This window comes from Parasteatoda tepidariorum, chromosome 4, assembly GCF_982258835.1.
Source record: "Parasteatoda tepidariorum strain Cologne lab strain chromosome 4, Ptep-v5.0, whole genome shotgun sequence".
Taxonomy (NCBI): Eukaryota; Metazoa; Arthropoda; class Arachnida; order Araneae; family Theridiidae; genus Parasteatoda; species Parasteatoda tepidariorum.
In genome coordinates, this window is record NC_141758.1 from 106,175,492 (window position 1) to 106,197,378 (window position 21,887).

General features: G+C 32.5%; 1 protein-coding gene across 2 annotated transcripts in view; it reads right to left on the reverse strand.

Moving 5' to 3' along the window:
* Positions 1–299: 299 nt before the first annotated feature.
* The window catches only part of LOC107442169 (thyrotropin-releasing hormone receptor), a 46,898-nt gene continuing 25,310 nt past the window's right edge, over positions 300–21,887 (reverse strand). For both annotated transcript variants that reach the window (XM_071182819.2, XM_071182820.2), the window contains exons 2-4: positions 19,001–19,900; positions 5,483–5,671; positions 300–637 (exon numbers count right to left, since the gene is read on the reverse strand). In XM_071182819.2, coding sequence (XP_071038920.2) covers positions 479–637; positions 5,483–5,671; positions 19,001–19,852 — 1,200 coding nt within the window. In that variant the 5' untranslated portion in view covers positions 19,853–19,900 and the 3' untranslated portion in view covers positions 300–478. The remainder of the gene's footprint in view (positions 638–5,482; positions 5,672–19,000; positions 19,901–21,887) is intronic.

The following is a 21,887-nucleotide window of genomic DNA, read 5'->3' on the forward strand; positions in this document are numbered from 1 at the left end:
TAGGAAAATAATGAAACTTTTAATTAAAACAAGATAAATTTTGATTTTAGTAATTAGAAAAAATATGTCATCAGGCGTTGGAATTTGAAATTGGAAAGAGGTTAAAAATTTTTTATTCTACCGAACATACGCGAATAAATAAAAGTAAAGTAGCTAAATGATTTCAAATCCATTTTGTGGCAATCAATCGATACGAGAAATAATAACATTTATGTTGAACACATTCCTTACAAAAGTTCCCCTAAAAATAAATTAAGATAACACACAACATTAAACGTTTCAAAAAACAATACATTACATAGAACAAAAAAAAGTACGAATGTTTTATTACTTAAGATAACACACAACATGAAATGTTTCGAAAAACATTACATAGAACAAAAAAGTACGGATGTGTTATTACTTTTGCCCATTTGAAAAAAGTCTTTCAAATGTTATTAAGTCAACACCTAGAATGAATGACGCATCATTGGGAACATCAAAGAATCTGTAGTGGTTCCATGGTACAGGAAGTGATTTGCGATGTCACAGTTTGATGTTGGCGACGTATTATAGAACCTGCGACGCTTATGTAGGGACCTTTAATTCTCCGCCTCGTTTTTCCACACGACAGCATTATTTTGAAAGCTCTTCTAAACTAGAAAATAGAAATAATCCTTATTTTTCATATATTTGTCAACTACAGTGGTGTAAATAATTAAGAGAATTTGCAGACTTGGTCGATTATCTCTAGAACTACTGGACAGATTTTAATGAAATTTGATGTGTACATACATTGATACATTACAAAACAAATAACCATTCAGCAATTGTAATACACACGCATGATCGTGCGTTAACACTCGTTGGAGTAGAAACGTTTGATTGTATGCCCCCAGGACAATTCAGAACAATTGCCTCAAGACAATTAAGAACAATTACCACAGGAAATGATTAACTGCCTTATTTCAAGTATGAAATCGCGCTGAAAGACCTGTATATCTGTATGAGGGGACCATAACACTTTATTAACCCTTTTTTTTTGTTTATTTTGCAACCGCTGTTTCATACCTTCCGACTCCAACGAGTGTTATGCACGATCATGCACGTGTATTACAATTGCTGAATGGTTATTTGTTTTGTATTGTATCAATCATATCCAATTTCATTATAATCGGTCCAGTAGTTCTAGAGATAATCGACCAAGTCTGCAAATTCTCTTAATTTCTTTCACCAGTGTATTTACTTTATAGTTAATGTGGGGAAAAAAGTCGAAATGTTTCAAGCGTTTAAACACGACTTTTATGCTTAAGACACGTGAAATATATTTTTACTTTTATTAATGTTGGGCATGGAGGATATGAAATCGTTCTTTGACACGTTTGACAACTCCGCCTACATAAACTCGCCCCTTCTCTCTTCCAGATGGTCAATCCAACGCTCAAACTCAAATTTTTGCTGTTTAATGGCACAAAAGCCGGAATAAGCTTTACTACGCCAAACTTAACGAGCGATTAATTCTCGCTTGGGCCGGATCACGCTATTGGTCGAAAATGACATCACTGTTTGGGGAAGGGACTTGCTGTGTATTGCATAGTATTTTAGCGACCGATCTTGATTTGGCGACAGATTTAATATTTAGTTTTCAAATGAGCTCAATTTACACGTGGTATTAATGTTGAGTAATAAAGACAATATTCACATTTCGCACAGTTTTGTGGTAATTTTTTATTAGAATCTAAGTAAGTGAAATTAAACTATACTGCTTTTACGTCATTGGCAACTGGGGCTGTTCTAGAAATACGGGGGGGGGGGCTAGCCCAGAATTTTGGTCATTACTTTAAACTAAATTTACGTGTTGCAGTTGCTTGATTATGAAGTTTTTAAAATTATTCATAACACAACTAAATTACGATGTATGAGTAAATTTGAGCTTATGTTTATTTCAATTTTTGTTACTTCATAGCTGCAAAAGATAATTCTTAAGGAAAAACAAACAAACAAACAAAAAACGTATTACGGAAAAAAACAAACATTCATTATTTTTATTGTTTTTAGCTTTGATGAATTTAAATCAATTAAAACATAAATATTGTCTGAAATGCTGAAGTAGACATTTACCTTTCTCCCCCACCCTAACGACGACATAATATTACGTAAACATTTACAAGGAATAAATAAATTCCGAGAGAGGAAACTAGGAATTCCGAGCATACGAAATTTGTCGCCAAACTCATACAAACACCAGCCAACAGCCACCATCTCCCTTCCCCCCAACAGTGATGTCATTTTCGACCAATAGCGTGATCCGGCCAAAGTGAGAATTAACCGCTCGTCAAACTTAGTGTGAAAAAGGGTGGGAACGAGTTAGTCAAAAATATTGTCTTTTGTACTAGTTAGCACGATAGCTACCAAACATTGTAATAAACCTTTTCATTCACCTGTCCTTATAATTTGATAAGGGATGCATATTTTCGAGCTGGATACTTCTATTTCAGTTAGAACGTGCTATTTCGAATGACTGTCTATTAACCTCTTATCACGAGTTAACTCGGGTATGTATATATTGCAAATATTTATTATCCCGAGAAAACTCGGGCATAGCGTCAATACGTCTTGTTTTGTCACGTTTTTACTCGGCCTGAAGCAAAGCAAAAAATAATTGGTCACTTTTTGTTTGGGATTTATGTTGTTTGTGGGACTGCAAACGTGTTTTGTGCAATTGTATATGCGATGGTTGCTGAATTTACATAGAAAAAAAAAGAGTAAAAAAAATGGCGAGCGAAAGTGAAAGCAATGCTAGAGATTTTTCAGATTATGAAAATGTGAACATATACAAAGACTGAAATTTAATTTTTTTCATTTGCCCGAGATAATTTGGGATAGTAAGCTGACGGTAAATTAAATATTTTTACGCACAAAAAAAAAATAAAACTTCAATATGGAACTTGTGTATTATGTTTTGGTTTAGTTCCTAGTATTTAGTAATGAAATATAAATAATATGTTGATTTTTGGCATTTTGTTTAAAAAAAAAACTAGTAGGGCAATTCCACGGAAGTGTCAACTTTTAAGTGAATTTTTTTTTTATGAATTGCATATTTTAATTTTAAAAATATCTTCAAAAATAGCCAAAGTCTACATATTGCCGTTTCATTTTTGATAATTTTAAATTTTTTGAATCTGGCAGCATTCTAAAGTAATCACATGGCTGACAAGTGAATTGTTCACATTTGTGCTCAAATTGTTTTCTTGAAAAATACTTTTAAAATAAAAGAAATGTATCTGTCTTTTGCAATATTTTGATAAAAATATGCATATAGTACAAAATTTAAACATTTTAAGTTTAATATATAAAATAAAAGTAACTTCTTTTACGTCATTCCGTCACATGTCTTAATAATGCATAAATTTCCTGAGAACGAAGATAAGATGTGATATTGGCAAGTTAGATATAAAACCTCTTCAGAGACAACCTAATTTTCAAAATGCTGAAATTTTTACTAATTCTTACATAAATATTAATCCTGTTTATCTGTTACATTCTGTTTATCATTTACATATTAATAAAACATATTTTAAATGAAGGCTTTCTTCTAGTCAACTTTTTGTCATTCCGTCACGGTCATTACGTCACAGCAAATAGATGTTAATAACTGCTAGCCAACCTGAGGTTAATATTCCAAATTCACATTTTACATTGCTTACACATTATACTAAAAGTATAAAATAGTTCAGAGAAATAATAGCTGCAAAATTCGCAGAAACTACCAGTTCTAAGCGGCATGCCAAAAGCTTGGTTGCCAAAATGTCATTCCGTCACGCAAATAAAAAGTTCGTAAAATTAAAAGTAAAAAAAGATAGAAAATCCTGTTTTTTTAGTTTATGAAGCGTATTATGCCAATAATAATGATATGCATGAGAAATTTTTTTTAAATTTGATATTAGATACATAGAAACTTCAATTAATTGTTATTTTGCAAGTCAAAATGTCATTCCGTCACATATGGAATTGCCCAGTAAGGAAAGCGATAATTCCTAATTTCCCATAAAATTAGAAAATATCAGAATGATCGAAGAATCAAATCACAATCGAAATAATTTTAGTGCTTCTTTATTCTCTGATAAGGATACGACACTGTCAGGAATCGGAAGCTATTATCTTGATGGAGACGTGTTATTTAGCATTACTGTCAATTACAGTAATTACACACAGTTACCCTGATAGTTAAAAATGTATAAATGAATACTTTAGTTTTTCCCTTAATCTGATAAGGAACACAAGTCGAAATCTGAAGCTTCCATCTTAGTTAAAACACGTTATTTAGCATTACTGAGAATTTAAATAATTACTCCAATAATAACAACGAAAACATTTTATCTCATATAAAAGCACGTAGTTCAAATATCAGCTTTTCTAACTTAATTTAAAGTGGTGATTAATGAAGGCCTTATTTGTCAGCAGTGTAAGTTAATCTGTTTGACAAATGATAGGATTCGAGAACGAAAAGGTGGCGCAGGAAAACTTTAATTTTGAAAGCTGGCAACGCAATTCGGCACCGATGATTAGTTGTGATGCTAATTATAAATCGTGCAGAATCGGAATGTAACATTCAAGTGTCTCCAATGTTTTTTAAGGAACGTATATTTTATTTTATTCATAACCGTCCATAAACAGCCGACCCAAATTTCGAGTTAACGGCTACTAATGGTCAACTCCGTAGTCTTGTAATTTTGAACCCAATTTCGAAGACATGGGAACTCCTGGATCAAGTATTGAGGGAAATGTGCCTTCGTGGAAGACTTTTTTGGTGGAACTAACAGCATTTGCGTTACAGGGGAGGAAAAATACGAAAATCTCCCACGATTAGCGTGCGGGAAGGGGACTCTAACCCATGATCCGTCTACCACTGAGGATATTTTTACGTCAGCATTGTTGTTTGTGCAAGTCCGATCCGGAATTTCTCGTCGACAAGCCATCGCTGGGATTCGAACCCGTTCCACCTCATTGGACGGCGAACGGCTCAGCAGATGTATTTTATATTTTATATCCGCCGTTGAACAGCAGACCCAGTTTTGGATTTACGACTACTAATGTTCAACTACGTAGCCTTATAATTTTGAACCAATGCAGAAGACAAGGAAACTCCTGGATCAGTACCTCAGAGGTATCGATTTGTTAGGGGAATATGGAGGACTTTGCGACTCGACAGATTTAACGTGCATCAGTCACCATTTACTACACGGAGTCTTCGGCCGTCGGGGATCGAACCCACGAACTCTTAGATATGGGCCCAGTGCAATACTAACCACTGGGCCCATGTCCACGTTCTGTAACTGTCCATGAACCGAAACAATACTGATATTCCCCGAGATACTAAACTATTCTACAACAGGCTGAATGCACGCCTTTCAGAAATGAATAGGAAGACAGTTCTACCGCATAAACTGGCTGTTATTTACTTTACTTTAAAAAAATAAAAACCTTCGTTTGTAAGACTTACTTTGATGGACATGGCGTTGTAGAGTATTGGATTGATGGCGCTATTGATGAATATCATTGTCTTGCAGAACATGAGGAACCATAGCTCCATGTAACGACGTTGTGCAAAAGAGTTATAGACCAGCAGAACACGGTAGGGAAGCCACAAGAGAGCAAACACTGCCACTACAACAGCCAACATCTTCACGACCTGTGGAAATACAGTAAGTCTTTTTTTTTTCCTTGAGAATTAAACTATATGCATTTCATTTACAAATATATTCATAAGAGACATTAAAAAACGTTTCAAGTGACGTAATTGTTGCATCATTAGTTGCTACTGAAATTTAATTCTACATAACCTTAAATCATCATCGAAATCAGACCCAGTACTTACCAGTTTATAAAAAAATAAGTTGGGAAGAAAATCAAAATTTAAAAGAATTTGTTTTCTAAATAAACTGAAAATGGTTAGCTCTAAATTTTTGTATTATAATAATGTTTTGACCAATAAAAAAGAATCAACGTGAAGAGAAAGTTTTCGGTGGTATTAGTTGATTATGTTGCATCTAATGTTATAAAATCGTGATTTATTACAGTAGTATCTCATTAATATGATCACAGTTAATACTGTCATGAGCTTTATTGTTATCAAACTAAACTGGTCTCGATTTCCATCTGTTAATTCCTTTGTAAAAATCATTAATTTCTGTGATATTAATGCATCGCTTAATGTTATCAGTGTTTTATTATTATTTTCGAAAATCTTCTTCAAGTGAACAGGAGTGCGTTGATTGGATGTTCGTACCACGTGATTTTATCCCTAGCCACCGAGAAAGATGGCTGCTGAGATCGGGTAAACATTAGACAAGTAAACCTTAGACATTCAACATGAAGTAAAAATGAGTACAATTGCAAACTTTTCTATTTTTTTAACTGTATTTTTTATTCAAAGACATTTTAAAAATTTATATTTTTGGTATTTATGTTTTGTGTAGTCTATTACGTAACTTAATATTCATATTAAAAATAAAAGTATGAATATTTAGGATCACAAGTTAACCGGGGAAAAGTCAGTCGAAATCTGATATGTAAGACCATAGTAATAAACAACAAGACAACAAGATTTTCCAAATAGACTTGTTTGATTGTGGGAGAAAACAGAGATGAAACATGATTATTAAAAACAACCTCCAATGAAATCAATTGTGATGCTTTTAACATGAACATCACCTCTGATAGCGTTTCTTTCTCAGTGTGAGTACTTTATTTTCGAAAACTATTCAATAATACAAATACACATTAAGAGGGTTTTTTAACAGAACACCCTATATTGTTTGATTGTTCTATTTGTTTTTAGATTCGTGAATTTTATTCTATACAATTAACTCCACTGTTATTTCATCATTAACTCCTTGCCAGTGTCGTCCGAATCCAGCTCGGGCAACAAAATTCGCCCGAACAAAATTCGGGCAGGAGAAAAATTAACGTTTCGATTCTGTGAAGCCCGAGAGGAATTCGTTTCTACTTCAGAATACTTAATTCACTATTTTCCTTATAGATGGCATTAGTGGTCCTAGTTTTTCATCGATCGCGACTTAAGTCGAGGGCAAAGAGGGCGATATGGGTTTGTGTGCAGTACCGTGTTTTGGGATATACCATACTGTAAAAGATTTGTAAAATGCATGTATTGAAAATCATATCGTTGTGCTTTTGTATTATATTGTACTAGTTATATTATATTTAGCTTCAAAATTTTGCTTATTTTGTTCTAATTGAATAAGATGAGTGTGTAATCCATAACTTTTTTATATGTCTGTAAAAATTATAAATACAGTAGTTGTTGCATTTAAAATTTTATTTTTCAAATAAAAAATCATTTTTCAACCTTTGAAAAGAACAAAATTAAACAGTCAAAAAAATTTTCCATTTTAGGTCCATTTTTTGGAAATATATTAACTGAAATATATATATATATATATATATATATATATATATATATATATATATATATATATATATATATATATATATATATAAATAACATTGTTAAGGGGTTAATTCATGCTTATAGAAATTTTAAGCTCATGAAGAAGGTTTAATTAATTTTTACCGTCTATTTTCAGCATCGTTATTAACTGGCTTGTTGACTAACCTTTTTCCTGCTGCCAGCCAAACAATGATTTATTAGAAACTTTACTTTTTTTTTTATAGAGAGACATATTTTGAAATATGAGTCAGAAAAGAAATACGAATTTTTTTTTCTCTTTTTAATAGAAAATTTTTTTGAAACCTGCTAGCGTTCTAAGAGAGAACAATTTAAACCGTTCTTTTGTCCCTTTTTAAGAGACCTGGAAAAATGCATGAAAATAACAAGGGACGAGAATTTTGAAAACAATCTCAAAATGGGAAGGAATATAAGAATATTTTCCCGGGAGTGTATTTTAAATATAAAAAGAATACTGCTATTCTTTAGTTTGTTTTTTTTAATCACAATATGTTTTTACAGAAACATTGTTTTCGTTATAGAATATATTTTATGCATCACTACATGAATGAAAAAAATAAACAGAAAAATCTTTCAGAAAAGTGAAAAAACGCATTTTCTAGTCCACGCGCTTTTCAATTGTTTTTCGTAGTAAGCTCAACCATTGTTAAGATTTTGACTCATTAATCGCAATAGTATTCTATTTAATAAAATATTTTAAAAAATTTTAAAATTAACTAAAACAAATCATACCTGAAAACTTTTATGTTTGCTAATGAAATAATTACATGTGAACGCTCGCTACTACGATATCTGACCCAACAATAACTCCCTATATTACGAAAATGTTTCATGTTTCCGACGAACTTGCATATGAATTAATGTTATCCTCTTCTCAATATTACGAAATCCTCTGAAGCAATAATCCCCTGTAAAATGATTTTTTTTCTCCAAATTTCAACCTTATTTTCGCCATTTGTAATTGGTTTTCAAATAATGTAAAAAATCTTATTTTATCATCTTTTGCCATTATTTCTAACAAGAGAAGACTCACTTCTGACCACCCCCAAGATCTTCAATTCTTAGAATTGTCTCCCCTTATCTCTTAAGAATTCACAAATGTAACATTCCTATCTGATTTCATTTCCTTCATGTTAAAAGCTGATCATGAGTCACAAATGACCACACGCATCACATTAACACCCAAAAGAGATTTTTTTTTCCATAAAGAATGGGTGGAGCACCATTCACAAGCGAAAATTGTTTTCGTGCTTTGGATTCAATGCATGCTTCGTAGTTTGACTTAACAGTAAAAAAATGAATAAATATATTTATAGTTAATACATAAATAACATTAAAATTAAAAAAAATCTTATTGTGTCCCCAAAGTATGTAGACCCTCGATATAACAATATATCCCTCTACAACAATATATTTATTTGGTCCCCAAAATATTGTTGTACCGAGGTTTTTACTATTTTTACTATTTTTTTACGAAATTACTTTTGTGTCTTCAAGAGTGAAATTTTCGCAATCGAAAATTCAACCCTTACTCCAAATAGCTAAAACCCTCAAATTTTAACAGTAGTTCATTGCCAGGCACCTATGAAAGTTAAATTCTTATTGTATCGCTCTAAATACGGTTTATCTTTATTTTATCCTCAATCAATCTTAACAGTAAAAATTGTAACTTCAATTTTGTGCTACGCAACGGTGAAAGTTACATTAACCACTTCCAAACGTCATATCTCAAAATAAAATGTATCGAATCCTTTTCTATGAGTTAAAATTTTAACTGTTGTCCTGTGCCTATTGATAATAAAACTTGAAATGTTTGAAATAAATGTCTTGAATGATACAAACAAAAATGATTATGAACAAAATGAAATCAATTGAATCAATCAATGAATTGATATCAATAGAAATAAAATTCTTGCTCGATAGTCACATTTATTAATTTGATAAATTTCATTTTATCATTTTATAATTTTATAAAATACAGAAATATAAATATATATATATATTTATTCCAGTCAATCCCTGTCTAGGTGCATGTGAGTTTTTTTTGTTGAAATATTTCTTAATAGTAGTAGTAGCCGGTAAGTACAAAATCCAATTGTTTTCAATCTGAAAAAGGCCTTAATCCACTTATTTTATTTTTGAAAAGCAACTATGTGTGCGCTTTTCTAAATAACTTCAAATATTTCCTTCGTGTTACTAAATCAAACATTTTTTGCACCAAAACTTCATTATTTTGGCATTTAAATTTAATATACAATAGTTTTGCTTCATTTAATTAAAAATAGTACCAGGTAAAAAAAATTCTTCAGTTTTGTTATTTCTTTTATTTCGAATAAAAATATTTTTTTCTTTTCATTTCGAATTTCGCCGCATAAATATTTCATCATATTGATTCATGGTAAGAATAAATTTAGAAATTAAACTTTTGCGCTCAATTTTTTTCCTGTCTGGATTCAAAGCGGAATATTTATATTTTATTGCAAACTAAGAGATATTTTTGTACTGCTAATTAAAAAATCGCAGTGTTTTGCAAATTTTATATTGCAAATTATATACAGTTCACAGATTAATATTGCGAATTTATTTATATTGCAAATTAAAAAATCGTCAATATTTAAAATTTATTTTTTTTAGAACTTTTATAAAAATGAAATATAATTTCTAATTTACTGGATCTCAAGGGGGTAAATTTTGTATGAATATTTTTTTTTACTTATTTCTTCTAACCAAAAGAATATATTTATCGAATTTTTTCAACATATTAATTTATTGCTACAAATTTCAAAAGTAAATTACAATTTATTGCTATAGATTTTGTAGTTTTAAAACTTGTAAAATTCCTTTTTATATCTAAACACTGAATTTTGATTTCTGGTTTTGATTCTTGCTATTTTCAACGTTCATTATTTTAATAAATTTTGTAAGATTTTCATGCATTTGAAAGTTTTGTACATTTTGATTAAAGTTAAATACATTTAAAATTGAAATTATATTTTTCTGTCACATTTTTTTATATTTTAATTTAAGGTTACTTATAATTTTTCATTTTCCCGAAATGTCCTTTAAAATCGTTACTTTATAAATATGTTAGGCTTTGATAAATCATCACATTTTCTGCGATAATTAGATTAAGATTATTTTCCTCGTGATAAAGGTTTTAAATGATTGTGCGTTAAATATAAACACTATTTATGGAATAAATAGGAATAAATAATGTATGGAATAATATGGACACAAAAATAAATTAAAGTGGATACACTGACATACATGGAAGATTCATTTGGGGGGGGGGGGGCATTATCATGCAGTCAGCGCGGGAGCAATTTCTGCGGTTGGTGGTAAATTACAGCAAACAATCATACTTCCAGTTTCTCCAAAAAAAAAAAAAAAAAAAGAAAGAAATCAACAGTAGGTCAGAGGAAGACTATACACCGTAATTTTGCAAATCAAAGTGGAAGTACATAAATTATGAGGTGGGAAACATAGTTTTTCGATGAATTTAGAATGTTGGTTCGAATACTAAATTAATATGTGGGACGATAATTAACATGTGGGATATACGAATATTAAACTATTATTGAATTTTTTTAAAAATAAAATATAGAAGTGAACAAAAATAAATTATATAAATATTAAACTTAATAAATAAATCTACTCTCTAGAAATTAATATATATATAATAATAATTAAGCTTAATTATGTTTTCCTCAAATATATGACAATTATTATAATAAAAAAAATATTTATATTTTAATAGCTTGTGCCCAAAACGGGATCACCGAAAGGTATTTAAACATATATAGTCCCATTTTTTTCGATTCTTCAACAATTTTACACCATTAGACATTTTTTTATTAATTATTATTATTAAGGTTTAAGATTAACGATTTCAAATTTTAAAAAAAATAATAATTAGAAAAACTTGGTATTCTGCCCTCTATAAACTTGTTTTTTTTCTCCCAAATCCATTTATTGTAAGGTAAAAATGTGAACAAAAATGCTGTTCTATATGTAAATAAACTTTGTATTTCATACGTCAGATGGAGTATCTCATTTTTTTTTTTATACATCAATTGCATCTAGAATGCTTCCATCCATTTTCGTCAAAATGGTTTATTCCATCAAATCAAACATCATTTCGGTACCCTACTGGATGGGCAATTTCATTATCATCGCTCAATTTATCATTTGCCTTGTGGCAGAATATTTTCAAGCTATCTGCGTCAAAACTCTCTTTCTGCAAGTTAATTTTGATAATAACAAACATATATGTTACTAATTTAAAATAACGCTGCGTTTGCAACAACAAAAAAAACTGTATATAATTTTTTCAACTGAACGTGAAATAATTATTTATACCAAAATTGTAGGTGATATTCTGTAGGGGGAGCGGGGAGGGGGAACGCACTAATTATTTCCTTCACATTTTGTAAATTATCATCCCACTAAAGAAAAAAATTATAATTAAAAATCATAAATTTCGGAGAAGTAATTGCCGAGAAAAGGATCGGCTACGAAATCAATTCGGACTCTTCAAAAAGGGATTACTCAAATGCGTGTTTCTTTTCGAGATTAGGTTGTTGTAATAAATAATATAGCATAAATAATATCGGATTTAAAATCTAGGCGAAATCAATAGTAATAACAGCCAAAAAAATAGAATCATTGCCTTAAAAAGTAATTACTCAAATGCATGATGTGAATTCGCTATATTGTTTGAAATATATCGAGATATTTAAGAACCACCTGAAAATCAATCTCAATAACTGCAGAAAATACAATCGAAACATTATATCGATTTACGATACTATCGGTGTAAATTGAGGGCTCCAAAAAGTGAGTTTCTAACTGCATGATTCAAATTTTACGTGTGAAAACTATTTTTTTAAAAACTTTTCTAAAGAAAAATCTTTCTGCGACAATGTCGCCGTGTCGCTGCTATTCTGTAATGATTCCACAGATTCCAGGGCTTTTTGAGACATGGTGCACTTAGAGATCAAATAACGAGTTTAAAAGTAGATATACTGAAAATGAGTAACATCCCATGATCTAAGGTACCGTCTGGTATGTAGTAAAACAATTTTCCTAGTTTAGAAAATCCTGAAGTGTAAGATAGCATTTCTTTCACATAACATTTATTAAATAACACAAACATTGCCAACGAAATGTCACACTAAATAAAACTATTACATCGCGAAGAAGAAAAAAAATTAAAGTACGCTCGAGGTATAGCAACACACCTCACGAAATAAATTTATTACTTGTTGTTTAATTACTTGTTCTTAATTTATTACTTAAATTTATTTATTACCACCCTCATCAGTGGCAGGAAGATTAAAACAAAAGATGATGCACACATTACGACATGATTTAAAAGAGGTACACGAGTAGAAACATTAAAACATCAACAATTAAAGATTTATTTGATAAATATGGAACAGTAGTTGCTGGCGATTTTGAATTTTGCTGGTGTCAGCAAGCCCCGTTTCCTGCTAACTTTTCTTTTTGCTCTAGTGCTCTTCGTTTTTCGTGATTTAACTTTGGTTTAATAACTATTTTTTTATTGTTAATTGCAACCAAATTTTGGAACACTGATTGATTCGGAATCATTTATCGAACTGTTCTCGTTATTGTTAGGTTGTTTTCAATAAAACTGTTATTGTTTATGAGCTATTTCCTTCAGTTAATAATTATCACCTATGGAAAATAAATTATTAAGATAGGTTAGAACTTCGTGAAATAATTTACTGTTGAATTTTTGATAGCATAAATGCCTCCCAGAAGTCCAGATCGATTCCGTTGCAGTTTGAATACTATTGGGTGAAGAAGAAAGAAAGGCTTTTGTACGTTGTTGCGCGATGGATAGTTTGCTTAAATTAAATTCTTTGAACACTTTGTTCAAAGAATTCAAGTTGTTCAAAGAATGTGTTAGCCGTGGTTGCTTAGAAAATAGAGAGTTCGCCATCTAATGAGACGACCCAGGTTCGAATCCCAGCGGACGCTGGTCGATACGAATTCTGCTCCCAACTCGCAGCTACCACAGTGCCGACGTAAAAATATCCTCATTGGTATTCGATTCATGGGTTAGAGTCCCCTTGTTGTCCGACAGTATGAGGTTTTCGCGGTTTTCCTCTCTATGAAACGCAAATGCGGTGTTAGTAAAAAAAATTTCTCCTAACACTTGATTCATGAATTTCCTTCTCTTCTGGATTAAGTTCAAAATTACAAGGGTGCGGAGTTTAACGTTAGTAGACGTAAGCTGAAAATTCGGTCGGCTGTTCATCGATGATTATAAATGAAACAAAATGTCTACAACACTATGTTATAATATTCCAAGCAAAAAGTGTAAAAATTTTGCTTCATTGCTATTTATATTAATCACAGTAAATAATAATGAGTTTATTTAATATCCTACGTTTTTCTTTTTCGAAAATTGCCAATGTTTCAAACATCGTTCAAAAAACACAATTTTTTTCACTCAGTTTTTTCGTTTTATTGTCTTTAAATATACTTCAATAGCGTACTTAAAAATTGTCAAGCTATTTGGATAATCCATTTTTTAATTCGACAATATACATCTTTGGAATCTTGGACAAAAATGAAATCGAAAAGTATACTGAGAGTCGTGAACTATTATTTAAGAGAGGAAAAATCGTTATCGCCGGAAACAAAAAACCAGTTTGATTGTCCCATGGTGTTTCTAACCATCCGTAGTTAAAGAGGATTTTTTCAGTTCTCAGTAATTATGTATCAGATTTTCTTTTTTCCTCAGTTAATTTTTCTCAAGTAATTCCTTAATATATGTGACTCCCAAATTATGTACGAAGTCAAACTAAGCAATTACAGCAAAACTAACGAAGATATTTGCATAAAATTTAAAATGTGCTTATTTTGGATAATACAAATGTAAAAACTAAATGAAAATATGAAACAAATGTTTATGTTGAAATTTAAAATGTGCTTATTTTGGATAATAAAAATGCAAAAACTAAATGAAAATATGAAACAAATGTTTATGTTGAAATAAAATATGTAAAGGGAAAATACGCTGTTTTTACTTTTTTAAATGCTAATTAGTAAAAATGCTAAAAAGATTAGTATATTTACATGTAAATATAATATGTGTTCCAACTATGACTCGCGAACCAAATAAAAATAAAACCCCTACCATAGCAGAGCTCGCATATCACAACTCGAGAACATTTTCTTGAGTTGGGTGTTGCCTTTGTTGGCAGCTTTTATAATTTTGCCCCCGGTTTCTATGTTATTTAAAATAACTAAAAGCGCTATGTTATTTTTATTATTATATATTGCTTAATAGTTGTAAATATTTTGCATATATATATTTTTTATTTTTTTTATGTCGCATAGAAAATTTGTTCACCGATTTCGAACTCTTATTACATTAAATGATATCAAATTATACAATATTCCAAGAACGTGCTTTTTTAATAAAAAAATAAATAAAATAATTAGATATAAATTCTCAAAGCTAACCAAATATTATTCGTCTTTTACCGATGCATTTAAGCAGCTGATTCTACTTATTTCAAACATTCCCTTAAAGCACTTTTAGAAACTCGCCCCGCTGTTTTTAACAAGCTTACGGAATGCAAATTAGCCTCGTATGAAAAAAGAAAACTTTCCTTTAATGGATGTTTATTTTGCCCTCTCTTATTTCTATTACAAGAACGGGGAACTTCCGCCAAATCTAATTTCCTCGGTATAACACGTAAAGAACTAGAGAAAAAGTTCGAATTCCAAAAGAATTATTTAGCTACTCACATTTCTCCCATTTTAAACTAATTAGAAGAACAAAAAAAGAGCCGTCGTTTCTAGGAAATCATAAGGATTTTTATCTGACTAATAAATTAATGAATCATTCATTTCATTTGCTTGACTATCCTTTAATTTCGATTCCTTTAAGATTCGAAAAGTAATCTAGTCAGTTAAGAAAGTGTTTCCCGCTCTTAATATCGGGAACCAAATCGAAAAAGAATGCGCAAATTAATATTAACCTTTTAAATGTCAAGTCCCGATCGGTAGATTGCTCTGCCCATGTCCGAGAGTTCGTGGGTTCGAATACCGCCGGCATGTGTTGTAAATGGTTACTGGTACACGTTAAATCTGTCGAGACGCAAAGTCCACCATGTTCCCATAACAAATCTGTACCTCTGGGGTTCGAATCTCAGTCGATATGAATTACACATCCGGCTTGCACCGACCACAGTGCTGACGTGAAATATGTCCCCTTGCAATCAGGCTAATCGTGGCAGGTTCTCGTGGTTTTCCTCTCCATGTAACGCAAATGCGGGCTAGCTCCATCAAAAAGTCAAATTTCCCCCAATACTCGATCCAGGAGTTCCCTTGTCTTCTGAATTGGGCTCAAAATTACAAGACTACGGAGTTGAACATTAATGGTCGTAAACCCATAAAATTGGGTTGACTGTTCAACGACGGTTATAAAATAAGATAAAATAAAAACCTCTGGGGGTATTAGATTGGAGATTGACCGTTCTCTGATTCAGGTCAAAATTACGATCTGTGGATGAATAAATGGATGTAAGAATGGGTCCGCCCTGTAAACGAGTGTGACGTATGGGTGTGTCAGAATTCTAATTCTATTTCAAATTCTCGGTCATAGATGGCGTCACTGGAAAACAAGAACAATCGCACCCCTTTGCCTTAACAGGCATACGAGAGAGAGAGAGAGAAATGTCAAGTTATTTTAATGATTTGGATACTTAAATTGTCAATAGTTTTTATTGTAAAAATCAAATGTTTAGTAGAAAATAAAATATACTTAGTAGTTAAAAAGTGATATTTTGAATAGCATGCATTAAAATTTTAAGGTTTTGTAGTCACTGCGTATTCGCTTGAGGCGGCTACCACTCTGCCTGGCAGGGATAAAGTTCGCATATAAAGGAGCATTATTTTCTGTGCCCGTGATTATTTCGGGCATTACAGATAAAAGGTTAAAGTAAGAATAAAACTGATTCCCTGTTGAATTCTGCGGTAAAGGGAGATAATGAAAAAATTTCTCCAGTTATCAAACAATTTTCGTATGAAAATAACGATAGTATTTTTTCAATTCCAACTAAAAAGTTAACACTCTTCCTATTATCTTGTTCAAATTTTCAATCGTTAATTAAAATACATTTTTTTTAAAACTTGTAATGGATGACACTTGATGTTAATACAGTTTTTTCAATTAATTAATTAATTAAATTTAATTAATTAATTTTATGTTTATATGGGAGACAAGTTATAATTATTTCTTAAAACTAACTAAAATAAAAATTTTCTCCGTTGATCTAAGTAGGAATTGACTTTTGAAAAAAATTTATATTACTTGCTAGAGTTATTGTTGTCTATATCAGTGCTAATTAGCGGATGAGTTTCACAAGTGATACGAGTGTAGCTAGAATGCATGCTCTGGCGCTAATTGGGGTCTGCTAATAGCCTGGTCTGGAGTTCCCCGTCCTTAAAGTGTCGTCTTCGGAGTTTTGATGGATGGTTTGCGAGCTCTTTACGGTCTATACTTCCGGGTTATTGTTTCCGGTGTATTTTGAAGCCAATTAGCTCGCAACGTGATCATTGTGTTTTGAGACTATCTTGAGCAGTATTTCTTGTATAAGTATATTTGTTACCATATTCATATTTTGTGTTTAGAAAAAGAATCGTTAGAAAAGAATCGTTATTTCGTCCTTAGAGACGAAAAGAATACAGGTGTCATTAGAAGACCTGTCATTTCAAGATGTAAGAATCATTTTGTGAAAAAAAAAAGAATATTTATAAGAATCGTCATTTAAAGGCTTGTCATTTCAAGATGTAATAATCATTCTTTGAATAAAAGAATCGTTATAAGAATTGTCATCTGAAGACCTGTCATTTCAAGATGTAAGAATCATTCTTTGAAAAAGAATCGTTATAAGAATTGTCATTTGAAGACCTGTCATTTTAAGATGTAAGAGCCATTCTTTGAAACAAAGAATCGTTATAAGAATTGTCATCTGAAGACCTGTCATTTCAAGATGTAAGAATCATTCTTTGAAAAAAAGAATCGTTATAAGAATTGTCATTTGAAGGCCTGTCATTTTAAGATGTAAGAATCATTCTTTGAAAAAAAGAATCGTTATAAGAATTGTCATCTGAAGACCTGTCATTTCAAGATGTAAGAATCATTCTTTGAAAAAAAGAATCGTTATAAGAATTGTCATTTGAAGGTCTGTCATTTTAAGATGTAAAAATCATTCTTTGAATAAAAGAATCGTTATAAATATTGTCATTTGAAGACCTGTCATTTCAAGATGTAAGAGCCGTTCTTTGAAAAAAATAATCGTTTTAATACACTTCTTACCTTGTCAGCAATATGCCAGTTTCAAAATTTAACCTAAATGATAATTTGCAAAATGAAAATCTCGCTGCTCGAACAATATGCTAAAACTAACGTATGATGGCGCACAGTTTGTAACAAAAACAGTTCTAAAAAACTAAAAAGAGGCCAAATCATGACTACCAAAAAATCGAGTTCTTTCTAAATCTAGCAGCCATGTCACCTTTTTTAGCGATACATCTATAAATAACCGAAACAAATTTTCACTTTAATTCCCCCAGAATTACATTATATCATTAATTTCTTATGAAATAAAGATAATTTTTGTTCAAAAATTATATAAATTAGTTTTGTTTTTAATAAAAGAAATGTCTGTTTGAAAATATCACCTCGCAGAATAAGCTGTAGTAAGCAGCTGTATACTTTGTAACCGCAGGTCAAGAACTCGAAATTGTTGTTGTTTACAATGTTTTGAAAACACCATAAATATGTTTTTTAGAAGATTCCTTTCACAAATTTGCGCTTGGCAACTGCAGCGATAACGATGATGCAAGTCTCGGACGGGAGGGGGGGGGGGTGACTTCCTTAGCAAGAACGTCTGCTCCCTCATTTCCCTTAATGCCAACGTGAGCAGGAATTCAGAAATAAATGACAAAAAATAAATGTCTAAAAAATAAATTACAAAAAAGAGTGATTTATTTTTCATTTTCATCGTTTATTCTTATTCTCTAGTACTAAATCGTTAATTCTTATTCTCTAGTTATCAATTACTACTAAAATATACTACTTTATATGTATCTTATCTGTTTATGAAAAAAAAAATTATAATTTGTTTATAAAAGTTTTTTTTCTTTTTTTAATTGAGAGTCCTCAAATATTATATGCTTCATTATATAATTTTTTTAGTAATTCAATAACTTAAAAAAAGGCTAAGTGTTTGCTTAAAGAAAAATTTATAAATGAGGATAATATCTAGTATATTGTTAAATAACGACATTTATGGTAATAATCCTCGATGTGCTTCTTATTTTGGACATAGCTGGAAATACATGTTTAAGAACATGGACACAGTTCGAAATGTATTTTTTCCATTCCGTCGCCAATGGCCCTTTGTTGCGGTCTAGTGCGCTGTAAATGAACTACAAGTACAACAATCTAATAAGACTATCATTTTAAAAATAAAAAGGATCACCTACCTGAGCCCTGGCATTGGTCGCATTCGGCGAGGATTTCCTCTGTTCTTGAGGCGTCATCATTCCGTTCGATTTTCCGTTCTGAATATTTCTTGAGAAGAGCACGCCAGCAATTAATCCATAGAGAATACAGGAGAGGATGAGGGGAAAGACATAGAATAGGATGATGTCCGTGAAGTAATATCCTAAATAACTGTTCCTGCCTAGTGCAAACGTGCATGTCTCCCTGGATTCCAGTCCCTTGTAGTGCAACGGTTTGATTTTAGTGAGGAAGAGCCACGGACTACAATAGAGACATGCAAATATCCACACCCCAATGATGATCTTCTTAGCCCTACTCACCGTGCAGACTATCTGCGCCTTCATGGGATGACAGATAGCTATGTACCGTTCCACCGTGAATGCTGTTATAGATAAAGACGAAACGTTTATTCCAAGGTACTGGAAGAAAATGAAGAGAGCACACCCCACTCTGCCCCAAATCCATTCGTCTCCGAGCAAATAATAAGCCAAGATCTCGTTGGGCACCGAAGCAATTAGCGTCATGAAGTCGGCAATGGACAAGCTCACCAGGTAGCAGTTCGTGGGCGTGTGCATGCTTCTGGTACGCGTGACGACAATGACGACCATGATGTTGCCCAGCACGCCCACTATCAAAACGATTCCTTGAAAGAGTGTGCCAACAATCTGGTACTTGAGCGAATAGTACGAGGGATCCTTGGGCATCCTGATGCTTGGACCATCGTAGATGCAGGTGTAGTTCTCATCGGTGTCGTTAGAGGGAAAGAAACAATCGAAATCTAGATCGGATACGTAACCTGGAAGAACTTCATAAGCTGTACTGTTCAGCTCCATGTCGAGCAGTCATTGAACTACCCTCTCTCTTTCCTCCGTCTGGATTTTCTGAAACAAAAATGTCAATTTCACATACATGTAATAAACATTACGAATTAAAACGTTTTAAACTGTTCAGAACAAATTCGCGCACCGTGTGAACATAAATGCTTAAAATTCGCATGTTGCTTATACTTTGCGACATTGTGAAATGATTTGGAGTACACGGTATCACAAAATACCTAAATTTTCGACGTAAAAAGCCTAAGAGAGGTTTGATAATTGAAGAAAAAGGTGATAACTGTTTGTTTTTTATTCTTTCTAAGATTTTTTTTTCCGTCTCGGTGTAAGGAATCCTTAACAAATACCGTTACGTTTGCAAAATTTCTTTTCGAACTATATCAATAATGATACTCAACATTTTTTGAATTCCTTTTTTTACAATATTTCTTCCTGTTTTTTTACATAATACTCATTCGGCATTTTATTTTTTACCCCAAGGAGTGGTAAGCTGTCTCATTTTGTAGATATTTTTCTATCCGTAGACACTAATTTACTAACCATTGCTGCAGCAGTTCCAGGGACAGGCCTTACAAATAAATGGTACAGGAAATTATGCGACATGAAATGTCTATCCTACAAACATCAGGGAAAGCTGTCTCCCTTACTAATGCTAACCGCCTGAGCCGGGGTAGCTCAGAGGATAGTTCGTCTTCCAATGAGGTGACCAGAGTTCGAATATCAGCAATGGCTGCTAGATACGAATTTCGCATCCGGCTTGCGTCAAACACAGTGATGACGTAAAATATCCTCAGTGGTCCCGCAGTAGACTGATCGTTAAGACACGGTTCCCAGCAGATCACCGAAGTCAAGCATCACTGGCTACGGTCAGCGTGCGGGTGGGTGACCACTTGGATCAGCCTGCGTCGGGACCGAGGGTGTGCGGTATTGGTCCTCGTTAAACTGTGCTACCGTAAAGTGCTCGACTTCGCGTGCAGGTCGTCGGGCTACCGAAGCGGGGGTGCCATTCCCTCCGCAGAGGATCAAAATTGTGATGGCATGTCTTCGGATCATCATCAGGGATGTTTCCCAGACCGTCGCCAATAGCCCATTGTGCAGCTCTAGTGCGACGTGAATGAACAACAACAGTGGTAGATGGATCATGGGTTAGAGTCCCCTTGCCATTGGCTAACCGTGGGAGGTTTTCGTGATTTCCCTCTCCATGTAACGCAAATGCGGGTTAATTCCACCAAACAGTCGTCCACGAAGGCAACTTTCTCACAATGCTAGATCCAGGAGTTCCCTGGATTGGGTTTAAAATTACAAGGATACGGAGTTGAATATTAGTAGTCGGAAATCAAAAAAATTGGGACGGCTGTTCGACGAAGGTTATAAAATAAAACTAAATGCTTAGCGCCTAATCAAGAAAAAGATTTAAGACCTCACTAAAAACCAAATCACAGAGAGACATTTCGGAAAGTTCTGGTGGAATAATCTCCAAGATCTCCCTAAGCGGCCAAGCAGAAAAGCAGCCGCCGTGTTTTTACTGGCCACTGGACACGACTGCCTCCTTATTCACTACAGCGCGAGAACGCGAGAATCTCGCATATTTTTTTATATTCTCGCATTAAAAAATGATTACCGCGAGAAATTCGCGCATTCTATAAACCAATTTCAAAATTCGCGAATTTCTCTCGCATTTTGAAAAAAATTTCTCATTTGCGCCATTTAGAATAAAATCCGTTTCACTTTTCTTCCTAGATCTTTTATTTTCAAAATCTGTCCCATTATCTAGCTTCCCTATTTACCAGTATTGTTCAGAACCTTTTCGAGCAACAGAACACCATCCTTCCGAACCACGGAACCTCTTTCAGAACGCATTTCTCTGCAACCACGTGTTTATCGTAGGTAAGGTTTCTTCATGTAAGATGTTCAAATTTTTTGCTCGTTAATGTAAGATGGACAAATACCTTGTAAAGCCAATATCTTCTACTCCGAAACGGACAAATGAAAATGAAACAAATGTGGGTAGAAACGATCAAAACAAAACAAATAC